Below are 24710 nucleotides of genomic sequence, written 5' to 3'. Positions count from 1 at the left end.
GGCCTCCCCTCCTCCTCTGGGGCCAGGCCACAGGCCTGGACAATCCTTGGACTGGTTCTCCGTGCTTAGTACCAGCTGGTGCCAGCTGGCAGCTCTCACCCAGAGACTGAGGTGGCGTGAATATGAGGGAGGAGGAGGAAGTGGGCAGGGGCCCAAGGGGAATAGGGGCCAGGACTGAGGAGGTGGTAGTCAGAAGCCGGGTGGCCAACGTGGGGGTCACATGAGATGAGGGAAAGGCTAGGCTGAAGAATCTGAGGGCTTTCGGAGCAATGGAGGAGGTGTGGGGTCCCCCACTCTGGTCCTCCTGCCCCTGGCAGAGCTAATCCTCTCCCACCACCCACTTGCCTCTACAAACACCCCCTTAAGCTGTCCCTAGCTAATTCGTCTTGGTCCCTTTAAGAGCTGCCTGGGAACTGGGGCACTGGAGGCGGCTGGCAGGGCCCCCCCCCCCCCCCACCATGCCTGCCACTGCTCCACTCCCTGCCCTGTGCAGACTCTGCTGGAAGTCTTGGACGCCTGGGTTAGGGTCTCCTCTTCTGGGCTGGGGGTAAGGCTGGAAAGTGATGGGTGAGGGGGACCATGGTCCCTGGGGGAGTGTGGGAGGGAAGGGTGCCAGTCTCCTAGCACTTTGGGCATAGACTATCTGTGCCAACTTCAGTGGATAACATAGGGGGTCCTTCTCGGTGGTCCTGTGGCCTCAGACAAGGAGCGGGGAGGGCAGCTCTTGAAATCTCAGGGTGGGGGCAGAGCCTGGGGGGCAGGATGACTGTGTCTCCTCACTGTCCCATCTTATTTTCCTGGGACCATCCTGTGATAAATTCCATCAGCCACCCGCTGCCCCTCCTGTAATTACAGACAGGGGGCCCTGACACCCCATCCTTGCACTGATGGGAAAACTGAGGTGAGACAAGCCAGAGGAAATGGAACTGCATGTGTGTTAGCAGGAGAGATGGAGACTAGGCTGTAGAAAGCTTCTCGCTCCTTCTCCACCCAGAACAGGACCCAGGCACTGAGTGTCCAGCTCACCCCAGCACCTTTCTTTCTTTCTTTCTTTCTTTCTTTCTTTCTTTCTTTCTTTCTTTCTTTCTTTCTTTCCTTCCTTCCTTCCTTCCTTCCTTCCTTCCTTCCTTCCTTCCTTCTTTCTTTCTTTCTTTCTTTCTTTCTTTCTTTCTTTCTTTTTTATTTTTTAAAATATTTTATTTATTTATTCATAGAGACAGAGAGAGAGAGAGAGAGAGAGAGAGAGAGGCAGAGACACAGGCAGAGGGAGAAGCAGGCTCCATGCAGAGAGCCTGACGTGGGACTCCATCCAGGGTCTCCAGGATCATGCCCCAGGCGCAGGTGGCACTAAACCACTGCACCACCGGGGCTGCCCTTTTTCTTTCTTTTTAAAAAAGATTTCATTTATTTCTTTAAGAGAGAGAAAGCAAGCACGAGTAGGGGGCAGAGGCAGAGGGAGAAGCAGACTCCCCACTGAGCATGGAGCCCATCATGGGCTCTATCCCAGGACCCTGGGATCATGACCCAAGCTGAATAACCAATGAAGCCACCCAGGTGCCCCACCTCAGCACATTTCTAACAACAGCCATGGCCACTGCCTGAGACTAGGTCCCTTCTGCCTTACAGCCTAGTTCCTGCCTGGAAGTTCTGATTCCATATAGCAAGGCCAGGAGAGGGTCCCCTGCATAATCTAGGGTGAAGAGAGCCAGGAGAAGCTTGCAGGCTCCCTCTACCTTGCTTCCTTGGAGTAGTTCAGAAATGTAGCCCTTACAATTCTGCTCCAGAGGCTGCACCCAAGTCCCCAAGCAGGGAAGGAGGTAGAGGAAAGACTCAGGGACACTCCCAGGCAACAAGTCCTTCTTTAATCCGACCTTCTTCCTTCCTCTTACACCACTAGCTCGGTTGCCTCTGGCCTTGCCACCTTAATTTGCAATCATCTCTTTTCCTGCAACCATGTGCCCCAGAGCAGGGGGAGAAGAGAACAAGTGGGCAAGCCCTGAGGACCCCAAGGCCAAGGGGCTGACAGCAGCCGCAGCGAGGAATGAGGAATTGTACTGGTGTGTGTGTGTGTGTGTGTGTGTGTGTGTGGTGATAAGGCTCTGCTCAGAATCCACTTCTGCTTTCAGCACATGCCTACCCTCCTTACCCCGCCCCAGAAGGAAATGCTCATCTACCACCCGGACCCAGACCTGAAAGGGAACTAAACTTGGCCTCTGGAACCCTCTGCCTGGGGCTGGCACCAGCACACTTCCTTCCTTCTTCTTAGAAATACTATGAAGTCTAGAAATGAGCCAAACTGCTCCAGGTGGGGTGGAAAGCCCTTATTTTACCAATGTGAATCAGAAAGAACGAGAACTCTGCCCAGGATCACACAGCAAGGACCCAGGGCTTCTGCTCCCTGGCCCCACAGAGCCTTTTTAATGGTCCTCCCCCAAGCGGAGAGCGGCCAACCTAGAAGGGCTATTTCAACTCTCATGTTACCAGTGAGGAAGCTGAGGTCCAGCGGGGATAGGAAGGCAAGTAGGGTTGGTCAGGATTGGGGCTGGGAGAGGACAAAGCTTCCAGATGCAAAGCTTCCAGCCAGAGCCCTGCTTACTCTTTCATAGGTGGGAAGAAAGCCAGCTCAGGCTTGTGTCTGTTTCATCCTTATCTGGTCTAGACCTTTGGAAAGTCCCTTCTGCAGTCTGCCCTCATCCTTCCTCTTCTAGCACTTCTCCTAACAGGTCTCACAGGGTTAGCCAAAGAAGGCTTCTGGGACAGTGGCTTGGGAAGAAATGGCAGAATCTGAATTTGGCAGTGGACCCCTTCCCAGGGGAGTCAGGAGAGTCAGGATAGTAGGAACAGAGAGCCTTCTTAGCCTTCTCAACCGAGACCCTGCCTCTCAGCTTATTTGCACAGATATTTGCATGTTCCCTTGCCTCCTTGGCAAACTCAATTTGCATGGGGTCAGGCTGGCTGGCAGCCAGGTAGGACCCCTTCCCCCCTGACACAGATGCAGTTCCCCCGGAAGAGGGAAACCCAGAGACACTGACCGTAAGAGAGAATTTGGCCCCACATGACCCCTGAACCCAGCTGGCAGACATCTGCAAGGGGATGCCTGCCTGGCAGGGGGAGAGGAGCTGAGCAAGGACTCCCCCCCAGGGGCTAGTGTTCCCCTTCCACCTCCCCCACACATGTGGATTCAGGAGCCGCAGAAGGTGGGGCTGGGGGGGACACGGGTAGGAGGAGAAAGAATATGGGGAGATTCTAGTCCCTCCCACTTAGAGATGCGGTCGCCATGGTGACTGAGGACCAGTGAGGCGGGATGGGGTTGAGGATGGGGGGCGGGGGTGTGGCAGGGACGGAGGCACTGGGAGACAGGAACTGCCTGGCATTCCAAGGGGAGGGAAGCACGGTGCATCCCCAAACTCCAGGTAAGGGAACAGGAGAACTGAAGGGAGGGGGCGGGCCTTTGTCTGGCGCTGGCTTTGCCCTGAGGAGGGGGCAGACAGCTGGGGTCGGGCCATTGTGTGCGGCACTCAGCTCAGCCTTCCAGCACAGTCAGATTGGAGGAAGAAGCCTAGGAGGCCTTGGGTAAAGGGTTAGGGGGGATTGGGCTGGGTGGGTGGCAAGGAGGCTGAGAGATGGTGTGGGTGGGAAGAGATGTGGGGATGCTGGGGGAGTAGAAGCTAGGGACATCCCTAGTGCCTTACAGTAGGCACCTAAATATAAGTTGATTTGACTTGCTTGTGATCATAAAAAAGAAGGCAACCAGGGGCAGGGCATATGGAGCTGAGGAAGGGGACCCAGGAGGCTGATGTTCCTGAGGACTGTGCTCTCAGGGGCTGCCCCTGAGGCTGGAAGGGAGATGGAGAAGGGGCCACTGGACCTGCTGGGTCCTTGGCAAAGCCTTTCTCCCACCCCTAGAGCCCCTCTCAGTGAAGTATCTATGTGCCCTGGGGCACCACAGAGACAAAGTGCCCCAGAGTTCTCTGGGTGAGCACAGGGTAGGGTGCAGGGTGGATGAGCATGGGGTAGGGGTGCAGGGGGTGAGCACAGGGTACGGGTGTGGGGAGATGAGCATGGGGTAGGGGTATGGGGGGTGGTGAGCATGGGGTAGGGGTACAGGGGGTGAGCAGAGGTTAGAGGTGTGGGGGGTGAGCATGGGACAGGGGTGCGGGGGGTGAGCACAGCGTAGGGGTGCAGAGGGTGAGCATGGGGTAAGGGAGTAGGGTGTGAGCACAGGACAAGATGGAGAACGACATCTCCATCTCTCCTCCCACCTCCACCCCCCACAACTAGATCTTTACCCTGGGCCAGAAAGCCTGGCAGGAAAGGGCCACTATCTGCTGTGATCTAGGGGCCGTCGGGGAGCAGTCTCCAGGGGAGGGGGATCCTGGGGTGGAGGACAATATTGTTGTTATTAGGGGGGTCTCCAGGCTGGAGAGAGAGGAGTTGGGGGCCCCCACAGTGGGGCTATGAAATGTCATAGCCCCTAAGGCCTTGTCCATGAACATCTGACCCCTTCTCACCACCCGCAACATCCCCCCCAACTGCTGCACGACTCCAGCTCTCACCGAGACACTTCCCCTGCAGGGCCTCAGTTTCTTCATTTGGACAGTGAAGGAGGAGGTGGGGCTCTTTCAGCTGTGAGCCTCCTTGATGCTGTGGGCAGGACCTGCTGCATCATCTGTAGGCCTGGTATTAAATGAAGATGTGTTGTGGTCCTGTGTCCAGAATGATCAAACACCTTCAGGATGGCAGAACAGCAGAACCTGCATGGGCCTTTCTGAATGTGGGCTCCTGTAACTGCCCAGATCATGTGCCCTTGAAGCCACTCTGGCTGTGGACCCCCAGCTGCAGCATGGCGATGGCTGTGTGATGTTGCATGTAACTCCAGAGCCTCCCATGAGAGAGGGGCAGTGGTAGAGCAGGTGCCCTTCGTCCCTGTCAGCCTCTTCCACAGAACCGGAACTGATGGCCCTGCTGGATGAGGGGCCCAGACCTCCACCTGATAGCCAGAGAGGTTTCTGTTCCCTCCTGGGTCAGGAGTCCCTGAGATACGGTTTCTGGGTCCAGCAGAGCCAGAGCTTGCCACCCCCACCCTCCCAGCTGTCTTTCCAGTCCAAGTGGCTCAGAGCTAAGGGAGGATCACAGGAGTGAGCACTCCCTCTCGGAGTGGTCTCTGGGTGGAGAGATCTCTTGACCTCTGGGTGGTCAAGGCATTCATTTTTTGAATGAGGCAGATTTGAGCCTACCTTGGCTTCTCCCTGTGTGATCTCCCTGACCCTCACTCTCTTCACCTGTGAAATGGAGCTATGATGGTGCCTATCTGCTAAAAATGGTGGTTAGACCAAAGCTTAATGATGCAAACTATCCATATTGGCTGGAGGGCTGGGAAAGTTGACCTGGGCCGGGAGGGAAACCCCCAGGTCTTGGGGAAGGATGAAATAAGACCAGTATGTTGAATCGAACACCTCCACAGGCATAAGAAGGGCATCGGGCTGGGAGCGTGCTTCCCCCACAGCCCTCCCCCCATCAGAACTCCTCCGTGACCCAGATAAGCCGATCTGTTGGAGCAGAGAGGCCCAGGGCCAGGGCAGGTCCCAGATCTGGGCTGGGCTCTGGAGAGGTGCAGAAGGTGGGGTCCAGGTGGGAGTTTCCCTTGATTCTGAGAGTGGGTTGGCCCATGGCCTCTCCCAAGGACCTGGCTGCCGGCTTCTGTGCAAGTCTGGGAGAGTCGAAATAGTCAGAAGGGGACTGGCTGAGACCAACCCCCAGGGAAACAGGGAAAATAGGGGCAGAGGGGCAAGGAAAGAGGGCAAGTAGGCCAAGGAACTCTTTCAAGGGGTGACCAGGGCTGCCCCATGCCAGAGGGATGGCGGTCTCAGGACAGGAAGGACGTCCTGCCTGAGGGCCAGTTGTCAGGGAAGGAGTTGGGTCTCCAGTGGGAGTTAGGTTAGCTTGGGCTAGCTGTGCTTTTAAACCAGCTGCCAGCCAGTGTTGGGCTGAGTGGGCCGGAAACAACCCACTTTATAGGCTGTGAGATCTCAGTGCTGGATGCCTCATTAACCCTGCATTACAAGGCTCCCCGCCAGGGCCCCCAAGGAGAGGTGAGCAGTCCTGCCGGGGAGCTCAGATAGGACAAGCTCTGGGGTCCTCTGGAGACCTGATGCTGCCCTGGGAGTGAGGGAGGCCGAGGTGAGGAGGGGACTTCCTCAGCACAGCCACAGCCACAGCCAGGGGGCCAGCCTCCTGCAGCTGTTGCAACCCCAGCTGGACATGGAGGTTTGAAGGTCAGACTGCTGCAGGCACTTCTGAGTACACAGCTGTGGAGGGACCTCATCCTGCGGGTGAGGAAAGAGGAATAGAGGAGGGTGTCATGTCTCCCATCTGTGAGGTCTTGAGCTCTTGCTTCTTGAAGTCACTCCTGGGCTGGTTAGAAGGGTTGTGGTATGGCAGAGGGCAGAGGGTGGCTGACATGACCCAGAAATTTTCTGGTCTTTTCAACTTTCTGGATGGATGGAGCGAAAGGAAGGGAGACGGAGGCGAGTCTCCTTCTATGGCCCGCCCTGCCCCCCCCTACTTCCGCCCAAGCCAAGGATCTGTCAGGACTCGAGAGGTTGAAATTCTGGTTTTCCAGAACACCCAGTGCTGGCTCTGGCCCTATGGGTTCCTGGAGGGCCGCACTCCCGGCCCAGCCAGGCTGAGCCTTCCATCCCCTGCCTCTGGGGCCTGGGAACCCCCTCCTTTCTCTTGGATGCACCTCCACCCAAGAATCCAGACACCTGGGGGCTCTGCACTGTGGCTGGCTCGAGGGTATGTAGGATTCGGTGGGTGGCTGGGGGTCCAAGGTCCTGGGGACGCTGATGCAGCCACCCAGGGACACAGAGCCCAGGGATAGGGCAGCTGCAGAGAGGCTCTGGGCAGTGCTGGGAGCCTACCTCCCAGCAATGAGAAGGCCATGTAGGCCTGAGCATCAAAGACCTGCGCCCAGCTGGGGCAAGGGGAGAGGTTGGAGCAGGCCGGCGCAGGCCTGCCGGGGTCATCTGAGGGCAGGGGTAAGGGTGCAGCACCAGGGTATCCAACCTGAAAGTGCTGGGGCAGATGGGTCCCGTTGATCTATGTTTTTTTTTTTTTTTTTTTTTTTTTAATTTTTATTTACTTATGATAGGCACACAGTGAGAGAGAGAGGCAGAGACACAGGCAGAGGGAGAAGCAGGCTCCATGCACCGGGAGCCCAACGTGGGATTCGATCCCGAATCTTCAGGATCGCGCCCTGGGCCAAAGGCAGGCGCCAAACCGCTGCGCCACCCAGGGATCCCCCGTTGATCTATGTTATGAGAGAAGGAATCTGCTCCCTGGGAGTCCCCTTCTCTGGGGCCAGACAGTGGTTTGAGTTCTGGACAATGGGGAGGGAGGGCAAAGAGTAGACAGCAGGGAGGTCTTGCTAAGAGTAAGATGAGGAAAGGCAGAGCAGGGCCAGTGGTGGCCAGGGGTCAGAAGGACAGGCCTGACGGCAGGACTCCGACCCAGAGGGGAACATGAGGCAGCAGGCTGGCGCCTAGGGATGATGGAAGTGAGACTCTGAGGGCGCTGTGCAAAGGAACCTGTCCCCTCCCCGGCAACCCCCACCCCCACGAGTACTTCTGCTGCCTGGGGCTCAGTGATTGGTCCCTGCGGGGGGGATGTGGTGAGGACTGCTCACCCAGGGAGTGCCTGGGTGCCTGTTTCCCCAGAGCCATCTGGTGACAGCCTCTGGCTGAGCATGGCCCTCCTCGCCCTGGGCCTGGACCCCTGGAGCCTCCTGTGCCTTTTCCTCTTCCAACTGTTTCTGGCATGGCTGCCGCTGACTGCAGGGGGCAGTGGGCAGGGGCCCCTGCCCAGGGTCACGTTCGGGGCAGGTGAGTGTCTGATGGCCAGGCATGGGGCGCCAGCTAAGCTGGCAGGGCAAGGAAGGGAGGGATGGAGGGAGAGAGGAGAAAAGGGATACAGAGAGGTTACTGTCTCAGATTGATGTCAGATTGGTGTCAGAGCCCCAGAGACTGAGGAAGGAGTGAGTGAAGAAACACTATGTGGTGGCTGGGGGAAGATTGAGCGGGGAGGAGGGGCCGGGTGCTTCTCTGAGGAGGTGATTTCTCCTTCCCTCCTTACCTGGTGCAGTCATCAGGCTGGCACTTCTAAGTGCTTTCACGCCCCTCATGGGCCACCAAAGCCAAGGTCATCCGTGGACCTGGCGGTACAGACCGTGCTGGACTGCGCAGCCTCCATGTCTATGGGCCCAGGGAAGAGGACTCAGGGCACCCACTGGCCCTCTGACATCCAGGGAGAAGGCTCAGGGGGCCTCAGGCTCTGCAGGAGTTGTAGGGGCAGGACTCCCTGAGCACTGCTGCATCTTTAACATCTGTCTGGGGCAACCCAGTGTTGGCCACTGTGCCATGAGACTCAGCCCTGCCGTTGGGGTGCTGGCAGTCCTGGGGGGGAAGCAGATGAGCAGCCGGCTATGCCACAGGCTGGTCAGCTCAGTAACCAAGGGGCTTCTCCCACTCTGGGGGAGGCTACCCTCTCCAGCACCTTGTACCCACTTCTCCTTTTGGTCCCAAGATTGTCAGAGCTTCCGAAGGTAACACTTAGCCAGTTGGTCCTCTAACTAGGGCCGAGGTGCAAAGACACCCATGAGAGTCCTGAGGAACGTGAGCCCCTCACTGATGTGCCCAGGGACAGGAGCACACGCACAGCACCCTCTGCCACACCAAAGTGATGAGGAGGGCCTCAGTCAGCCTACGGTAACCAACTCATCTCCCCTGCCCCGGGGACGTCCAGGCATGCCCACAGGGCCTTTGAAAACATGTTTGCTCTCTGCTCAGCCTGCACAGTGATTCTAGTGGTATACGTTTCCTGCTAGAGGAAGGCAAGGGGGGTCGGTGAGTGTGGCCCTACAACCCACAGCTACCAAGACACACAGTCCTGTCTGTCTGTTTTCTGCTCACCCTGCTCCTCCCTGGGGGAGGACTAGCGGATCCTCCCCCACCCCCCAGCCCCTCAGGCCTGGAAGAGGATCCAGGTGCCTCACTCTACTTCCTGTCGCTTTGTCTATCTCTTGGATGCAGGCCATCTTCTCCCAGTCCTGGGCTGTCGTTACCCTGTCTCTGGCTGCCTTTTCTCTCCACTGTTGGCTCAACACAAAGCTCCTGTGCTGCCAGTAGGGTGGCTGAAGGGGGAGCTGCCGATGGCAAGTGGGCCCAGCTGCCATGGCCTTGGGACCACACTGTGCCAATGCTTCCCCATCCCCACAAAATCAATTGCCTACCTACCCACTCCTCATCACCCACCCCTTCTCGTCACTTCCCGACAGGGGATGGACGCAGGGCTCTCAGCCTCTTCCAGCAGAAGGGCCTCCAGGATTTTGACACTCTGCTCTTGAGTGGTGATGGAGGCACTCTCTATGTGGGGGCTCGAGAGACCATTCTGGCCTTGGATATCCAGGACTCAGGGATGCCAAAGCTGAAGAACATGGTGAGGAGGCCAGGGACGAAGGGCTTGGGCTGGGAGTGTGGTGGGGGCTGGCAGCTGTCCGGTGCCTGGACTGCCCATGTGTGACTCACTGTCCAAGAGCAGTAATGAGTAATTCCTGTTACGGACAGATAAGAAATACCACAGTGGTCTCACTATTTGCTGGCATTGTGCATCTTGATTGAATAATATTAATTGCTAACGTGGCTGATATGGAAATCATTGACATACAACAGAAACACTGACTCAAATTATATCAATAATATGATATCCATCCACCGGTAGAAATCACTGAAGCTTCTGTATTAAATTATAGTCACCCTGCTAATGGGAACAATATGAGGAAGAAAGGGGGAAGGAAGGAAAGGAGGGGGAGAGCTATGATTACTGAACATCTCTCTGGTTGTGTCTCTCAATGTGTGGTCTGTGGGCCACCTGTGCATAAAGGATGCTCAATGAAAATGCAGAGTCTCTGAGGTGTGAGCCAGGAACTCACATTTTAAACAATTTCCGCAGGAAAGGTGTGGTTTGTCAACTGCTGCTCCGTGTAGCATGCATTGTATTAGGTACTTTACGTACGTTCCTGGTTGTGTCCTCTAGAAGCCTGCACAATGGACTAGGACCCCTCGACCAGTAAGTGGCCATGCCTGGATTCACACTGAGGTCTGATTCCATAGGCCATGTTCTACCACAGAGCCATGTCCTAAAATGAATACCAGTATCATCAGAGTAACAGCCATGGTCACAAATTGATGTTATTACAGCTCATCAGCCTGTCACTGATCACTGTGCCTGCTGGTGGCTTCACACCAGACCCAAGGACAGGACAGCAGGTCAAAGCTAAAATGGAAGACCTCATATCCTCTCCCTCCCAACTCCCCACTGCAGATACCCTGGCCAGCCAGTGACCAAAAAAAGAATGAATGTGCATTTAAGAAGAAGAGCATCGAGGTAAGTGGAGGTGGGGGCTTAGGGGCTCTGGGTGGAGAGCCCCAGAGTCCCCAGACCATCACGGATGACCTCAGGTTGGGGAGGCAGTAGAGGAAGATTCTTTCTATGATGATGGTCTACGTCACATTCTGTGAAGACATCCAGGGATGCCTCAACAACTCTGGGCCCTCTTCCCACTGGGAAGTGAGGGGTAGCCCGTGCAGCCCAAGAGTGTGGGGCAAGTGGCCTGGACACCTGAATTCTTTGTCTCCCCAGACACAGTGCTTCAACTTTATCCGTGTCCTGGTCTCTGTCAATGCCACCCACCTGTATGCCTGTGGCACCTTCGCTTTCAGCCCCGCTTGTACCTTCATTGTGAGTTACTGGGAACTCAATTCTCAGACCCAAGCATCCCTTCTCACATCTACTCCTGAGCCATCCTCTGTAGCTCTGGAAAACCCTGCTCTTCCAGATGCAGGATACTTGTGAGCTTCCTGCCCGAATTCCCCTCCATGTCCCTCTCCCTCCCTCAGGCCCCTCATTTCCCAGACATGAGACTCTGGCATTCTGGCCCCCAGCCTCTCCCCCCCTTTAGGAACTCCAAGATTCCTACCTGTTGCCCATCTCTGAGGACAAGGTTGTGGAAGGGAAGGGCCAAAGTCCCTTTGACCCTGCCCATAAGCACACAGCTGTCTTAGCAGGTGAGTATCAGGTTCCCAACATCTGCTTGCCTGGGTCATTCTGTGAAATATGGAAGCTGACAGTTTCCTGGAAGGCAGGGGACTGAGGGAGGGGAGCCAGGAGCCTCTGAGCACCAGATCAGAGAGAGACTTAGGCACCCCAATCATCAGCTCCTGTTGAAGCTGCCACAAAGGAGGTGGAGGGAGATAGGTACAGAGAGGTTCACATTGGCAAGAGGGTCTGGGAAGGGTCTTAGGCAGAGAAGAGGCCTGAGGTTCAGCCATTTGTTCTGTAGAGGTTACTCAGAGATTACAGTCTGTGCCCTCCTGACACCAACCATGACAGACTCTCCACTCTGGCTTCCTGGACCAGGTGGCTTTTGAGTGGGACCCTGAAAGATAGGTAGGTGGGCAGGGAAGATGTTCCAGGAAGAGGAGGGTAGGACCAAGGTATGGAAGCAGAAGACACAGCCACCTTTGGGGAAGAAAGGGTGATTCTATTTGGCAGCTGGTTTAGCTGAGTGTGTGAGTGAGCACACAGAAGGACTTGCGGTGGCTATTCCCTGTAGCAATATTCTCTAACGAGGGTGCCCAGTGGCATCTGTGCCCTGGACTCTGGGCGCCGCAGGAGGGCGTGGAGCACAGACAGGGAGGCTGGAGAGGGATGTGAGTGCTGGCCGAGTAGAGGCAGGCCTGAAATGGGCAGAGGCACCCTCCAACGACGAGGCCTCTGCCCTCTGCCCTAGATGGGATGCTCTATTCTGGCACCATGAACAATTTCCTGGGCAGCGAGCCCATCTTGATCCGCACGCTGGGACCCCAGCCCGTCCTCAAGACCGACAATTTCCTCCGCTGGCTGCAGCGTAAGGACCCGAGTCCCCCAGCACAGGTCTGGCCCTGCCCTGAGCGCAGAGCGCGGGCCGAGAGCCGAGAGCCGCGGTCACTGCATCCCGCGGTCCTCCGCACTGAGGCACAGAGTCGGGTCGGTGCCAGGCAGCACTGCTGGGGGAGGGGTGCAGTTCCCGCCCCCAGGGAGCGCCAGTAAACCGAGGGAGGAGCAGGCACCCCCGGAGCCGCCCCAGGCCAGCTCCCTCGGCCAGCCGCTGCAGAACCAGCCTCGGGGTGTCCCAGCCCTAACCCTATGTGCCCCGCCCCGCAGCGGACGCCTCCTTCGTGGCAGCCATCCCTTCGACCCACTTCGTCTACTTCTTCTTCGAGGAGACAGCCAGCGAGTTCGAGTTCTTTGAGAAGCTCCACACGTCGCGGGTGGCCAGAGTCTGCAAGGTCTGCGGCCCAGGCGGGGGCGGGGCTGGCCGTGGGAGAAGCCAATGGGGAGTAGTCAGGGGCGGGGCCTAGCGCCCAGGGTCAAATGGGAGCGGGGCGGGCGCCGTGGGTGGAACTGGCGGGGGGCGTGCCTGACCCCGCTCCCCGGCGCCAGAACGACGTGGGCGGGGACAAGCTGCTGCAGAAGAAGTGGACCACTTTCCTGAAGGCCCAGCTGCTGTGCTCTCAGCCGGGGCAGCTGCCCTTCAACGTCATCCGCCACGCCGTCCTGCTGCCCGCCGCTGCCCCCGCCGAGCCCCGCGTCTACGCGACCTTCAGCTCTCAGTGGTGAGCCGCTAGGCGGGAACGAGGGGGCCGCACGCGGGTCGGGGGTCCCTTGGGTCTAGGTGACGTGAGCACTTCACCTAGGAAGGCATGTGACCATCATTATGTCCCAGAAATCTGACTTGCGCCCTTCGTGTAGATGGGAAAATACAGCTCAGGTTTTTACTCGTTTATATCCCACCCGGTTCCAAAATGGATAGGAGTCAGCTTACGGAAGGCAAACATTGAGACCAGACAAGGTAAAACTGATGAAGAAATGGAAGTGAAAGGAGAATAAGAAGGCAGGGATAGCGTCAGCACATCATAAACGTTTGTCATTTATGCAATGTTGGGATGCTCTGTTAGCCGCGAGCTTCCTAGTGGCAAGAGCAAAGAGGGAAACACCATCAGTGTCACTAAGATAAAAATAGTCATTGATGAGAGACTGAGAAAAGTTCATTGATTTGCTGTGATCTGGCCCCACTGTTTAGGTACCTGCTGATGACATGTCAGGTATCAGAACTATCTGCTGTAAGCAGGGGCTGGTATCAGTGGCATCCAGAGCTGAGAACATGTGTGTGCCACAATCAGGTTAAAGAGAACAAGAGAAGCCTTCTGTCTCCACAGACTGGGGCTGAAGGAATAAGAAAAATCTCATAGTCAGGCTCTGGTTGGTTGTCTGAGGATCAGAAATCCATGGGACACAGGAACAGGGCTTCATCTGGAGCCTGTTGGGAGCTGGTTACATTGCCCCTTCCATGGGTACAGCCCAGTCTGGGCAGGAAAGGCAGGAGCCACCCCAAGGCCTGAACCCCAGTTAATTGTCCTTAAGGATAATCACACTTCAAATCCTAAGATGAGCCAGAGTCAGGATCTCTTCTAGCCCTTATCATCACAGCTGGGGGGAAAGTAAGTAGCAATAGGCCAACCCAGCCCTCCATACTCCTGCCCTCCAGAGCTTTCTCACAGGGTGGGCCAGGGCTGGAGGAAGAGCTTCCTGGAATAGCAGAGGAGATGATCGTGTCCCCTCTGGCTGTCCACAGGCAGATTGGTGGGACCAGGAGCTCTGCTGTCTGTGCCTTCTCTCTCAAGGACATCAAGCGTGTCTTTGAGGGGAAGTACAAGGAGTTGAATAAAGAGACTTCACGCTGGACTACTTATGGAGTCCCCGAGATCAGTCCCCGGCCAGGCAGTGTGAGTACCACCCCCAAAACTGAGCAATGCCCCACTGCCACTGATACACACACATCCCACACATCAAAGTACCTGTCGTGGCACAATAAATGTCCAATAAATGTTAGTGCTTCCTGCCCTAACCAGTCCTGTCTGCTCAGGTGCACACCTGCTCCAGCAGTCCAGATGCCACAGGTGTCCAACCCATCCTACACACAGAGAAATCCCCCCCCTTCACTAAGTGCACACCAAATACCTGCACACCAAATACCTGGGTGTATCAGTGAGGAAACAAGGGAGCATGGGCTGTGCCAAGGACTGGCTGGGCATCTTCATCTGCATTCTTATTTAACTTTTTTAAAAAAGATTTTATTTATTTATTTATTCACGAGAGACAGAGAGAGGCAGAGACACAGGCAGAGAGAGAAGCAGGCTCCATGCAGGGATCCTGATGCGAGACTTGATCCCGGAACTCCAGGATCACGCCCTGGGCTGAAGGCAGGCACTAAACCGCTGAGCCATCCAGGGATCCCCTAACTTTTGTGTTTTGATCAGAGTTGTATACGGCCACCATTTATAGAATCATATACCTCTACATGGTTCGTTACAAAAAACAGCCCTATTCCCTGTCCTACACTTTTCCCTCTCTGGAAGGATAACCACCTTCAACTCTTTTAGCCTTTTTGTATTTATCTCCAAATCTCTAAATCTCTGCCATACTTTTATTGCTACTTCTTGATGTTTGAATTCCCATTCTGGATGCTAAAGATTTACCCGTGCTCTCCTACCCCCCACCCAGTTACGTATGTGCTGGAGCTGGCCTAGAGCAACCAGCAAGAACTGTTTTTGGCTTCTCTTTCCAAATTCACGTGCACCAACATAACACTGGTAGCCTGAAACTAGCCATGCTGGAAGTGCGTGCCATGACATTCAGCAAACACTACAAATCAGGGCTCCCCCACCCCCACCCCAGAACTGCTCCACCAGCACAACACTGCACCCACCCCTCATCTCCCAACATAGTTATATAATAATTTTGGTTAGATCAATATTTATATTAGGACTCTTATGCACAGCTGAGCCAGGTAGCAGGCCATGATTACTTTTCCTTTTTGCATAATTTAAAATTTTCCTTGGGGTAAATAATGATCTCTTTTCTCTTTTCTTTCTTTCTTTCTTTCTTTCTTTCTTTCTTTCTTTCTTTCTTTCTTTCTTTCTTCTTTTCTTTCTTTTTTCTCTGTCTCCTCCTCCTCCTCCTCTTCCTCCTCCTTCTTTTTGGCTTGCTTTGTTTTCTAAGTCCTTATCATTAATTCAACCACAAACTCTTCCTCAATGATCTGCATCTCTTCTGAAGACAGATGGATTAGGCATTCTAACAGTCTCATCTTCCTGGAAGTGGTTCCTGCCTGCTGCAGTCTGCACTGGGGACCCCTCTGTCCTGGGCACTGCTGCTGCCCTGGAATTTCCCTTCTTATCATTCTGGGCATTCCCTTTGTATCTCTGTGACATTCTCGTGTTTCTTACATCCCATAGCTTCCTCTTTTTTTTTTCTTTTACTATCTTTTATAAAATATTTTTATTTTTTAAAGATTTTATTTATTTGAGAGAGAGAGCAAGAGAAAGAGAACATGATTAGAAATGAGGGGCAAAGGGAGTGGGAGAAGCAGACTCTCTGCCCAGCAGGAAACCCAATACAGGGCTCCATCTCAGGACTGTGGGATCATGACCTAAGCCAAGGGCAGATGCTTAACCAACTGAGCCAGCCAGATGCCCCTAAGATTTTAATTTTATTTTATTAAGATTTTATTTATTTATTGAGAGAAGAGAGAGAGAGAGAAAGAGCATGAGCTTGGTGAGGGGCAGAAGCAGAGGGAGAAACTGGCTCCCCGCTGAGCAGGGAGCCCGACTCAGAGCTTGATCCCCAGGACCCTGGATCATGACTTGAGCCAAAAGTGATGCCCAACTAACTGAGTCACCCAGGTGCTCCAGATTTTTATTTTTAAGTAATCTCTACACCCAACATGGGGCTCAAACTCACAACCCTGAGTTCAAGTCACATGCTCTTGCAACTGAGACAGTCAGGCACCCCCCCCCCTTTTTTTTTACTATCTTATTTTTAAAAAATATTTATTTATTTATTTGAGAGAAAGGAAGAGCACACAGAGGGAGAGGCAGAGGGAAAAGCAGACACCCCCCCGCCCCCCGCACTGAGCAGGGAGCTGGATGTGTGGCTTGATCCCAGGATCCCGGGATCATGACTTGAGCTGAAGGCAGATATTTCACTGAGCCCCCCAGGTGCCCCTTTACTGTCTTAAGTGGAGCAGAGCCTCCATAGATTCCTGGAAAGGGATATATATGGCAGGTAAATATTTTGAGACTAAAAATGTCTGAGAATGTCTTTATTCTACTTTTGCATTTGGTAGTTTGATGTGTGCATGTAATTCTAGATTAGAAATCATCTTCCTACAAAACTTTGAAGGCTTGCCCTCTTGTCTTCCAGGGGGGTAGCAGTGCAGAGTTCTTCTGATTCTTCAGTCTCTGAAAGTCCCTGTTCTCACTGGAATCTTATAGGGCCTTCTCTTGGTCCCTAGTTGTTCTGAAATGTTGGCGCTTTGATGGGAGTGTTCGTTTACTGGACATGTAACCTGACCCTCAGCCTGTACGTTTAGTTCCTTCAGCTTGAAGTTCTCTTGAACAATTTCCTCCTACTATCTTTTCATTTAATGAATATTTTCCGAGGCTGCCTGCTGCTGTTCTAAGCTCTGGGGAACACGGCAGTGAATGAAGCAGACAGAAGTCTCTTCCCTCATGGAGCAGACTCCCCTGCTGGAATGTTTCGTCACATCTTACTGGACCTCCTGGACTGGTCTTCTTTATAAATCCTGTCCAGTTTTCCAGGTCTTCGGTTTTGCCCTACATTCTGGGAGAGTGTCTCAATTTTTTTTTTAAAGATTTTATTATTTAATCATGAGAATACACAGAGAGAGAAAGAAAAAAAAGAGAATACACAGAGAGGAGACAGAGAGAGAGAGAGAAAGAGAGAGGCAGAGGCGCTAAACCTCTGAGCCACCCAGGCTGCCTAGGGTGTCTCAATTATATCTTCGAATCCTTCTATCAGATTTTTTAAAAAATTTTTATTTATTTATGATAGTCACAGAGAGAGAGAGAGAGAGGCAGAGACACAGGCAGAGGGAGAAGCAGGCTCCATGCACCGGGAGCCCGATGTGGGACTCGATCCCGGGTCTCCAGGATCGCGCCCTGGGCCAAAGGCAGGCGCCAAACCGCTGCGCCACCCAGGGATCCCATGATTAATTATTTAATATGCATTTAGCATTCAAATTTCCAATAGTCTCCAAGATGTCGTAAGAGTTGTTTAAAATACAGTTTACTTGAATCAAAATCTACATAAGATATATAAATTTGGATTGGCTCTCTCCTTTTTTTTTTTTTTTTTTAAGTTTATGTATTTAAGTACCTTCTACATCCAACATGGGGCTTGAAGTCACAGCCCTGAGATCAAGAGTGGTACGCTCTATTGACTGAGCCAGGCGGGTGCCCCTCGGATTAGTTGTTCTTTTAAGTCTCTTTTAATCTGTGTTTCTTTTCTTTTCTTTTTTTCTTTCTTTTCTTTTTTTTTTTTTTTTAAGATTTTATTTATTTATTCATGAGAGACACAGAGAGAGAGGCAGAGACACAGGCAGAGGGAGAAGCAGGCTCCATGCAGGGAGCCTGACGTGGGACTCGATCCCGGGACTCCAGGATCACACCCTGGGCCGAAGGCAGGTGCTAAACTGCTGAGCCACCCAGGGATCCCCTGTGTTTCTTTTCTATCTTCTTATTTTCTCTTGCCATTTACTTGTCATGTTGAATTTTTCAGTCTAGACCTTGGTTACTATGCATCTCTAGGGTGGGGTTGCAGTATTTCCTGTAGATTCACTGGAGGTTGGGCCTAAAGGCTTGGTCAAGTCAGAGTTTGACTTGGGGGCAAGACCCCTTCACCATGATTGTGGGTCTTCCTTTGGGATACGCATGATGTCTGTCTCCCTCTCTGAAGTCAGGAGTCCTCTTTTGTTCTGGTTTCATGGGTACACGCTCTTCTCTTCAGGAAGTGATCATATTTTGTTGTGAATGTCTCTTTTCTCTGAATCAGTTAGCCTCTTGTTTGTTTGTTCCATTTGTTTGTTTTGGTCTCTTTCATGTTCATGGTTTAACTCATGTGTCTGGTAGCCCTGGGCTCTCTGCTCACATTTCAGAGCGAGGATGTGAGGCCATTTGGAAGCTACACAGGGGGAGATGTGACTGGTCTGCTTGGGCCCCCCCATGTCCCCAGAGAAGATGGCCTGGCTGAGAGCTTTTCTCCGAGACCCTTGATATCAATAGTATTAGGTCTTACTGCTGACGCCCAGTCAGTTTTCTGGGGCCTTCTTCTAGCCTTGTGTTTGGAGGGAGATAGCCTAGCTGCTGGTCCTGCGGGGCCATGGGGGAAGAGTCTCCACAAGTGCTTTGCTTCCCTGCCTTCACCCCCAGCTTTCGTGGTGTGCCTGCCACCCTCTGCTTTACCCTCCCCAGAGAAGGAGCCTCCAGTCCGGGGCCAGGGCCCCAACTACACACCTTCAAATACTCTTCTGACACAGCCCCTCCCTTGCCCCATTCCCAGTGGGGGCCGCTCATCCATGACCTTTAGGAATTCTGCCTTGTAAATCAGATAGTTTTGGTGACCCCAGGGCTGGCTTAAGAAAATTCTGCTAGGTCTTTTACCATTCGCTCATTTGCTTTCCAGCTTCTACACTGGGGCTGTCTTTGCTCCTCTTCTTTTCTCCCCTTTCTGGGGTGAGGAGGAAGTGAGAGGAGGTGCATGTGCTCATTCTGGCATCAGAATGAAATATAGATGTTATTACGTCACTTTGCAAATAAGGAAATTGAAACTCAGGGAGGTGGAGCAGCCTGTCGGAGGACACAGCTGGCAGGTGACAGAGTGGGACTGGCCCTGAGATGGCACCCTTAGGGTACAGAGGATCAGGATACAGCATGCTGGGTTTGGCAGGGTCTTCACAGAACAGTCGGCCCACCCCCTGCCCTCCACCCCTCCATATTATGGGTGAAAAAAGGAGGCCCAGAATAGAGAAGGGGCTGTGCCAGATTCATGTAGCAAGTTCATGTGACACCGTGGGGAGGAGTGCTCCCTGCCGTACCCCCTCCTTCTGTGAGATCTTTCATTTAGTCACTGACTCAGCAAACCTTTCCTGGGTACCAGCTGTGTGCCAGGTCTTGTGCTGAGTGAGCCTGGGGCTATGGACGTGAGTGCATCTTCCCTCATCCTACTTCCTGCTGACTGCCAGGCACCCCTAGTGAGGGCACCAAGGAGAGGGAGAGATAACAGCTAACATTTACTTACTTCATGTCATGCCCCGTTCTAATTACTTTTCACAAATTCATGCGTTGCCTCCTCACAGCAGGCCGATGATACACTGCACTGTGTGCAGAGCCTGCAAATCAAAGCCAGGCCGCTCCAGAGCTTTCACCACCACCCCTGTGCCCTCAACACCTGAGATAAGAAGATGAGGACCTCCTCTGGAGCACTGGGAGGGAGGAGGGGAAATAGCAATGGTGAGCCGCTGGGAGGGCATGTGCTGACCTGAGGTGCCTCCTTCCCCCTCTAGTGCTCTGTAGGCCCCTCTTCTGATAAAGCCTTGACCTTCATGAAGGACCATTTCCTGATGGATGAGCAGGTGATGGGGACACCCTTGCTGGTGCAGTCGGGTGTGGAGTACACGAAGCTGGCAGTGGAAACAGCCCAGGGCGTCGATGGGCACAGCCACCTGGTCATGTACCTGGGCACCGGTGAGTAAAGTGCTGTAGGTGTCTCCCTGTGACCAAGCAGGGATTGCAAGACAGGTTGACAAGGGAAGCCGTGGAGCTCCTTCACTCATGCTTTTACTCAACAAACGCTTTCTGAACATGTACAGTGGGCCTGGCACCCTGCTAGGCTCCAAGAATACGGTGGGGTAACCAAACAGCCCAGAATCCATCCTTTCTGAACTTTGAGTCTAGAGGCGGAGAGAACAAAGAGGGCTCTGGTGGCCTTAGGAGGAGCTGTTTGTCTCCCGGAAAAGCCATGTCAGAGCCAGAACTGGAAAAGCCATGTCAGAGCCAGAGCCGTGAAGACTGGGCAGGTGGCAGGTAGTTTGGAGCAGCCAGGGCAGGGCCACGCCTTTAGGAAGCTGGCCTTGAAGGGGAATTTGGGTGGGGGGGATGACTGGGGGAAGTCGTGGGGTCCCACCAGCATGCTTTTTTTTTTTAAGATTTTATTTATTCATTCATGATAGACATAGAGAGAGAGAGAGAGAGAGGCAGAGACACAGGCAGAGGGAGAAGCAGGCTCCATGCAGGGAGCCCGACGTGGGACTCGATCCCGGGACTCCAGGATCACTCCCGGGGCCAAAGGCAGGCGCCAAACTGCTGAGCCACCCAGGGATCCCCTTTGCTTTTGTTTTTTAAAGATGAGAAGGTCATGGGGATCCAGGAGGGAGGCAGATGGAGAAGAAATGAGCAGGCCAGGGGATAACTGGCAGGTGAAGTCGCAGAAGGAGCAGGAAGCCAGAGTCCAGAATGTAGGAAGGGGGCAGCCCCCAGGCTGGGATGGGATGAAGAAGTAGAAGGTAAGGCTGGGAAGCAGACACAGCTATTATGGACAGGCTTTTGTGTTCCGTGCAGGAGGAGGACACAGTACCTTGGGCTGGGAACAAGAGGTGGAAAAGGTGGGAGGCTTGAGGAGAGAGAGGTAGATTCAAAAGTCACTGTGGAGAGAAGGGGAGAGTCGGCAGGGCGATGTGGAAGGCTGCCAGGCATGTCTGTGGAGGGCCCGATGGGGGTGGATGAGCTGGAGCTTGGGTGGAAGAAACCTGCAAGTGTGCTGATTCTCTCAGGACATGTGCCCGACCACGACATTAGCCGCACACATACTGGGCTCTGGTGGGGAGCTCAACACACTGAAGCTTGGTGCTGGTGGAATCTGTCAAGATGCACAACAAACATGCCACATGAGCCCATGACCTAGGGTGTTAGGAGATCAGAGGTCGACTTTGAGTGAGGGCGGATCAGGAAAGCCAGCTGGGGAGGTGGCAGTGGGTACCGGGTAGTCGGTGTGGACCTTGCTGATATGTCCTGGAGTAGGGACACATACTGGAGGTGAGGATGGCCGGCGGCGAGCTTTCTACAGAAGCACTCGGCTGTCCACTGCCCGACTCCACAGAGGAAGTGGGTTGGGTTCCTGAAAAGCAAAGACAGAGGGACAGGGGGTTCCAAGCCATTTATAACAGAAATCATGTTATCTCCCCGGCATAGAGGGGAGCAGCCTAACAGACCTGTGTCCGTGCCCAGCTCACTCTGAAGGAATGTTCTGATAGTTGGGAGGCCATCTGGGGTCAGAGGCAGCTTGACGGGGGTCTATGGATGGGGTGACAGCTCTGCTCTCTCCCTCCCCACAGCCACAGGGTCCCTCCATAAGGCTGTGGTGAGTGAGGACAACAGTGCCCATCTGGTGGAGGAAATCCAGCTGTTCCCTGAACCTGTCCGCAACTTGCTGCTGGCCCCCGCGCAGGTGGCAAGGGGCCTCTGGCAAGGTGGGGGGCTTGGGTGCTGGATCCCTCCTGGGTGCGGTGAGGCATCCTGTCACCATCCCTCTCTTTTCCAGGGCGCAGTGTTTGTGGGCTTCTCAGGGGGCATCTGGAGGATTCCCCGAGCCAACTGTAGCATCTATGAGAGCTGTGTGGACTGTGTCCTTGCCCGGGACCCCCACTGTGCCTGGGACCCTGAGTCTCGAACCTGCTGCCTCCTGCCTACTCCCATCCCGTGAGTGCCTGTCCTGGACAGGGTCGCAACGGGCCCACCAGGATCTTCTCACCCAGCATGCATGATCCTTCCTCCCTCCATGGACTACTGGCACATTCCCTCCAAGAATCCCTATCCTGTGGCAGGTTCTTCCTGGGACAGAGTTGCCACAAACAGGCTTGAAGCCGCTCTAGCCCTCCTGGGTTCACCTTCCCCTCCTCTCTGGCTGTCTTGTCTCGGGCCCACTTCCCTCTCCTTCTTCCTTCTCTTCCCACTTTGGTCCCTGTCAAGGCTTGAGGATTGCTTTCCCTGCCTTCTCAGGAAGTCCTGGAGACAGGACATGGAGCAAGGGAATCCAAACTGGGCATGTGCCACTGGCCCCATGGGCAGGAGCTTCCAGTCTCAGAGCCGCCCCCAAATGAGTGAGTGTGAAACCAGGGGGTAGTGGGAAGGCTCAGGTGGGCGTCTCTGCCTTCATCTCTTCCCTCAGCACCCAGACTTGGGGTGGATTTGAGTCCTGGTTTAGGGAGGCGGGATAGGAATCTAAGCTGGGATTCAGGATTGAGGCTGAAGTCTGTTTTGGTGTCAGAGCTGGAGTCGGATGGACTGAGGTTAGTTTGGGGTCCAGACGAGATAGACGAGAGATCAGAGTTGAGTTTGGGAACTGCCATGGAAGCTGGAGATGGGAGTCAGGTCCAAATGCTGGGAGTACTCCTCCAAGCTCCTGCTCCCCCTCCCTCATGCGCTTCCCCCTCCCTCCATCTCCAGTTAAAGAAGTCCTGGCCATCCCCAACTCCATCCTGGAGCTCCCCTGCCCCCATCTGTCAGCCCTGGCCTCCTATCGCTGGAGTCGTGGCTTGGCACAGGTCCCAGAAGCCTCGGCTGCCGCGGTCTACAATGGCTCCTTGGTGCTGCTGCTGCGTGGTGGGGTGGGGGGCCTGTACCAGTGCTGGGCCACAGAGAATGGCTTCTCGTACCCTGTGGTCTCCTACTGGGTGCACAGCCAGGACCAGCCCCTGGCCTTGGACCCTGAACTGGCGGGCATTCCCCGGGAGCGCATGGAGGCCCCACTGACCAGGGTTGGTGGTGGGGCTGCCCTGGCTGCTCCGCGGTCCTACTGGCCCCACTTCCTCACAGTTACAGTACTCCTGGCCCTGGTGCTTTCAGGAGGCCTCCTCCTCCTCCTCACCTCCCCGCTGGGGGTGCTCCGAGCCCGGGGCAAGGTACAGGGCTGTGAGACCTTGCCCCCGGGGGAGAAGGCCCCCCTGAGTCGAGAGCAGCACCTCCAACCTCCCAAGGAACTCAGGACCTCTACCAGCAATGTGGACGCTGACAACAACCATCTAGGCCCTGATGTGGCTTAAACTCTGGGCACAGGCTGGGGGAGGGGGGCCCCCGGGCACACTAGCTGGGGGGACCTGGGACAGCACAGCACAAAAGATCACCTTCCTGCCATGCCACAGTGGCCCTCAGTGGGGCTGACACAGTGGCCCTCAGAGGCTGATACAGTGGCCTGACCCCCTGGGGGCCTGCCCTGTACCACACACGTGGGCTCTCCAACCGCCTGTCCCAACCTGGGTCAAATAAGAGCGGATCCTTCAGCTCCGGCCATTCCAAGATCCTCCAGGAACAGACTGCTTCAGGAGACCCTACAACATGTGAGTGAGTGTTCACCAACGTATAAACAAGCCTGCATGCCCGCTGCCCCCGCAGCAGCAGCTGCCATACCACCCACCAAGGCTCTGCTCTCCCAGGGCTCCTGCTTCCCTTATCAACCGTGCACTGCTGACTCCTGGGAAGTCCTTCTGGAAGTTTGACCACCTTCCTTCTTGTTTTGTTTGGGGGAGATTCTGGTCCCTGCTGGCCCGGCTAGAATAACAGGGGTAATCTGAGCCTTGTTCACTCCTTTTTCTGGCTGACCTTGATCTCTCTCCTCTCCCCTTTCCTTTATTTTGGGATTCAGAAAACTGCTTGTCACAGACAGTTTATTTTTTATTAAAAAGACAAATCTCACTGCTGGTGCTGTTTCTGTCAGAGCAAAACGCTGCTGCTGCTGCTGCTGCTGCAGAGGACTGTGGGGTGGAGGGGGCAGGCAGCCCTAGGGCTGCAGCAGGGAGGAATGCTTGGTTTGTGGGGTGGTTGCTCTCTCCAACTGTACACCACCTCTTCTGCCCCTGCCAGCTTCCTGCACAGAACCAACCCCGCAGCCTTTTCCTCTGCTCGGGCATCGCCAGAGAGTGCCTCCAACTCTGAGCTCAGGCCAGAGCCGTCCCTGTGGAGCAGCCTCAGCTTGGCCTGGGCAGCACCTCATCCATCATAACACCCGCTGCTTCCCATCCTCTGCTGTCCCACTGTCTCTCCCCTTCCCTTCTCCACAGCCGCAGGTGGTGTCAACTGTGGGTGAACTGAATTTTTGGAGACACTGTACAGCCACCTCCATTCTGGCCACACACTTCCCAAATCTGACAAATAGTGCTCTGTCCACACCCCTGGGCTACCTCCCTGGAGGATCCCCAAGCCTCTTCCCACCTCTGCTGAGACTGCCAGCGTTGCCCCTCATTCTACCACTCTCTCACCTTCCACCTCCCCTCTCCCACTTGCAGGTGTGCTGGCTGTTCTCTGCAGGATCCAAACAAAGGATGATGCTGCCCAACCATCCCCCCTACCCTGCCCACCAATGGTTCTCTTTTCCCTGTTCTCACCAAACATTAGACAGGGTCCTTTCTGGCCGCCTGCCCGTGGCTCCCCCAGGGAGGCCTTCACCCTCCTGAGTGCCCTGTGGTCTGGCTTTCTCCCCCACCTCTCTGCAAAAATGATTCTCTAAAACTACCCATAAGCCCCCACTGACCATACCCTCTGTACCACCTTCACGCTTTGCTACCACATTCCAATAATTCTCTTTCTCTATGGCTTCTTTTTATTTTTTCTTTTTATTTTTTAATTAAAATTTTTAATTAAATTTTTAAAATTTATTTATTCATGAGAGACACAGAGGGAGAGAGGCAGAGACACAGGCAG

General features: G+C 54.4%; 1 protein-coding gene across 9 annotated transcripts; it reads left to right on the top strand.

Annotated features, from left to right (window-relative positions):
- Positions 1-460: 460 nt before the first annotated feature.
- On the top strand, positions 461-24710 carry SEMA4A (semaphorin 4A). Of its 9 annotated transcripts, none has more exons than XR_005362363.1 (16): positions 3279-3413; positions 7719-7883; positions 9335-9495; positions 10381-10443; positions 10699-10797; positions 11018-11123; positions 11849-11965; positions 12262-12386; positions 12541-12713; positions 13733-13883; positions 19523-19703; positions 21350-21462; positions 21556-21713; positions 22014-22114; positions 22461-23350; positions 24296-24710. XR_005362363.1 is itself a non-coding variant. In XM_038543057.1 (15 exons), exons 2-15 carry the CDS (start codon positions 7748-7750, stop codon positions 23054-23056), a joined length of 2280 nt encoding a protein of 759 aa, XP_038398985.1. In that variant the 5' UTR covers positions 461-547; positions 7719-7747; the 3' UTR covers positions 23057-23705. The 9 variants fall into 9 exon arrangements, 5 of the variants coding, with proteins under 5 accessions (XP_038398985.1, XP_038398981.1, XP_038398982.1 ...); XR_005362364.1 differs by lacking the exon at positions 24296-24710 and adding an exon at positions 23874-24289; XR_005362362.1 differs by lacking the exon at positions 24296-24710 and adding an exon at positions 23447-23705.

This window comes from Canis lupus, chromosome 7, assembly GCF_011100685.1.
Source record: "Canis lupus familiaris isolate Mischka breed German Shepherd chromosome 7, alternate assembly UU_Cfam_GSD_1.0, whole genome shotgun sequence".
In the NCBI taxonomy this organism is placed as follows: domain Eukaryota; kingdom Metazoa; phylum Chordata; class Mammalia; order Carnivora; family Canidae; genus Canis; species Canis lupus.
Note: the sequence above shows the minus strand (reverse complement) of the source record. Positions and strands in the feature narration are given on the sequence as shown.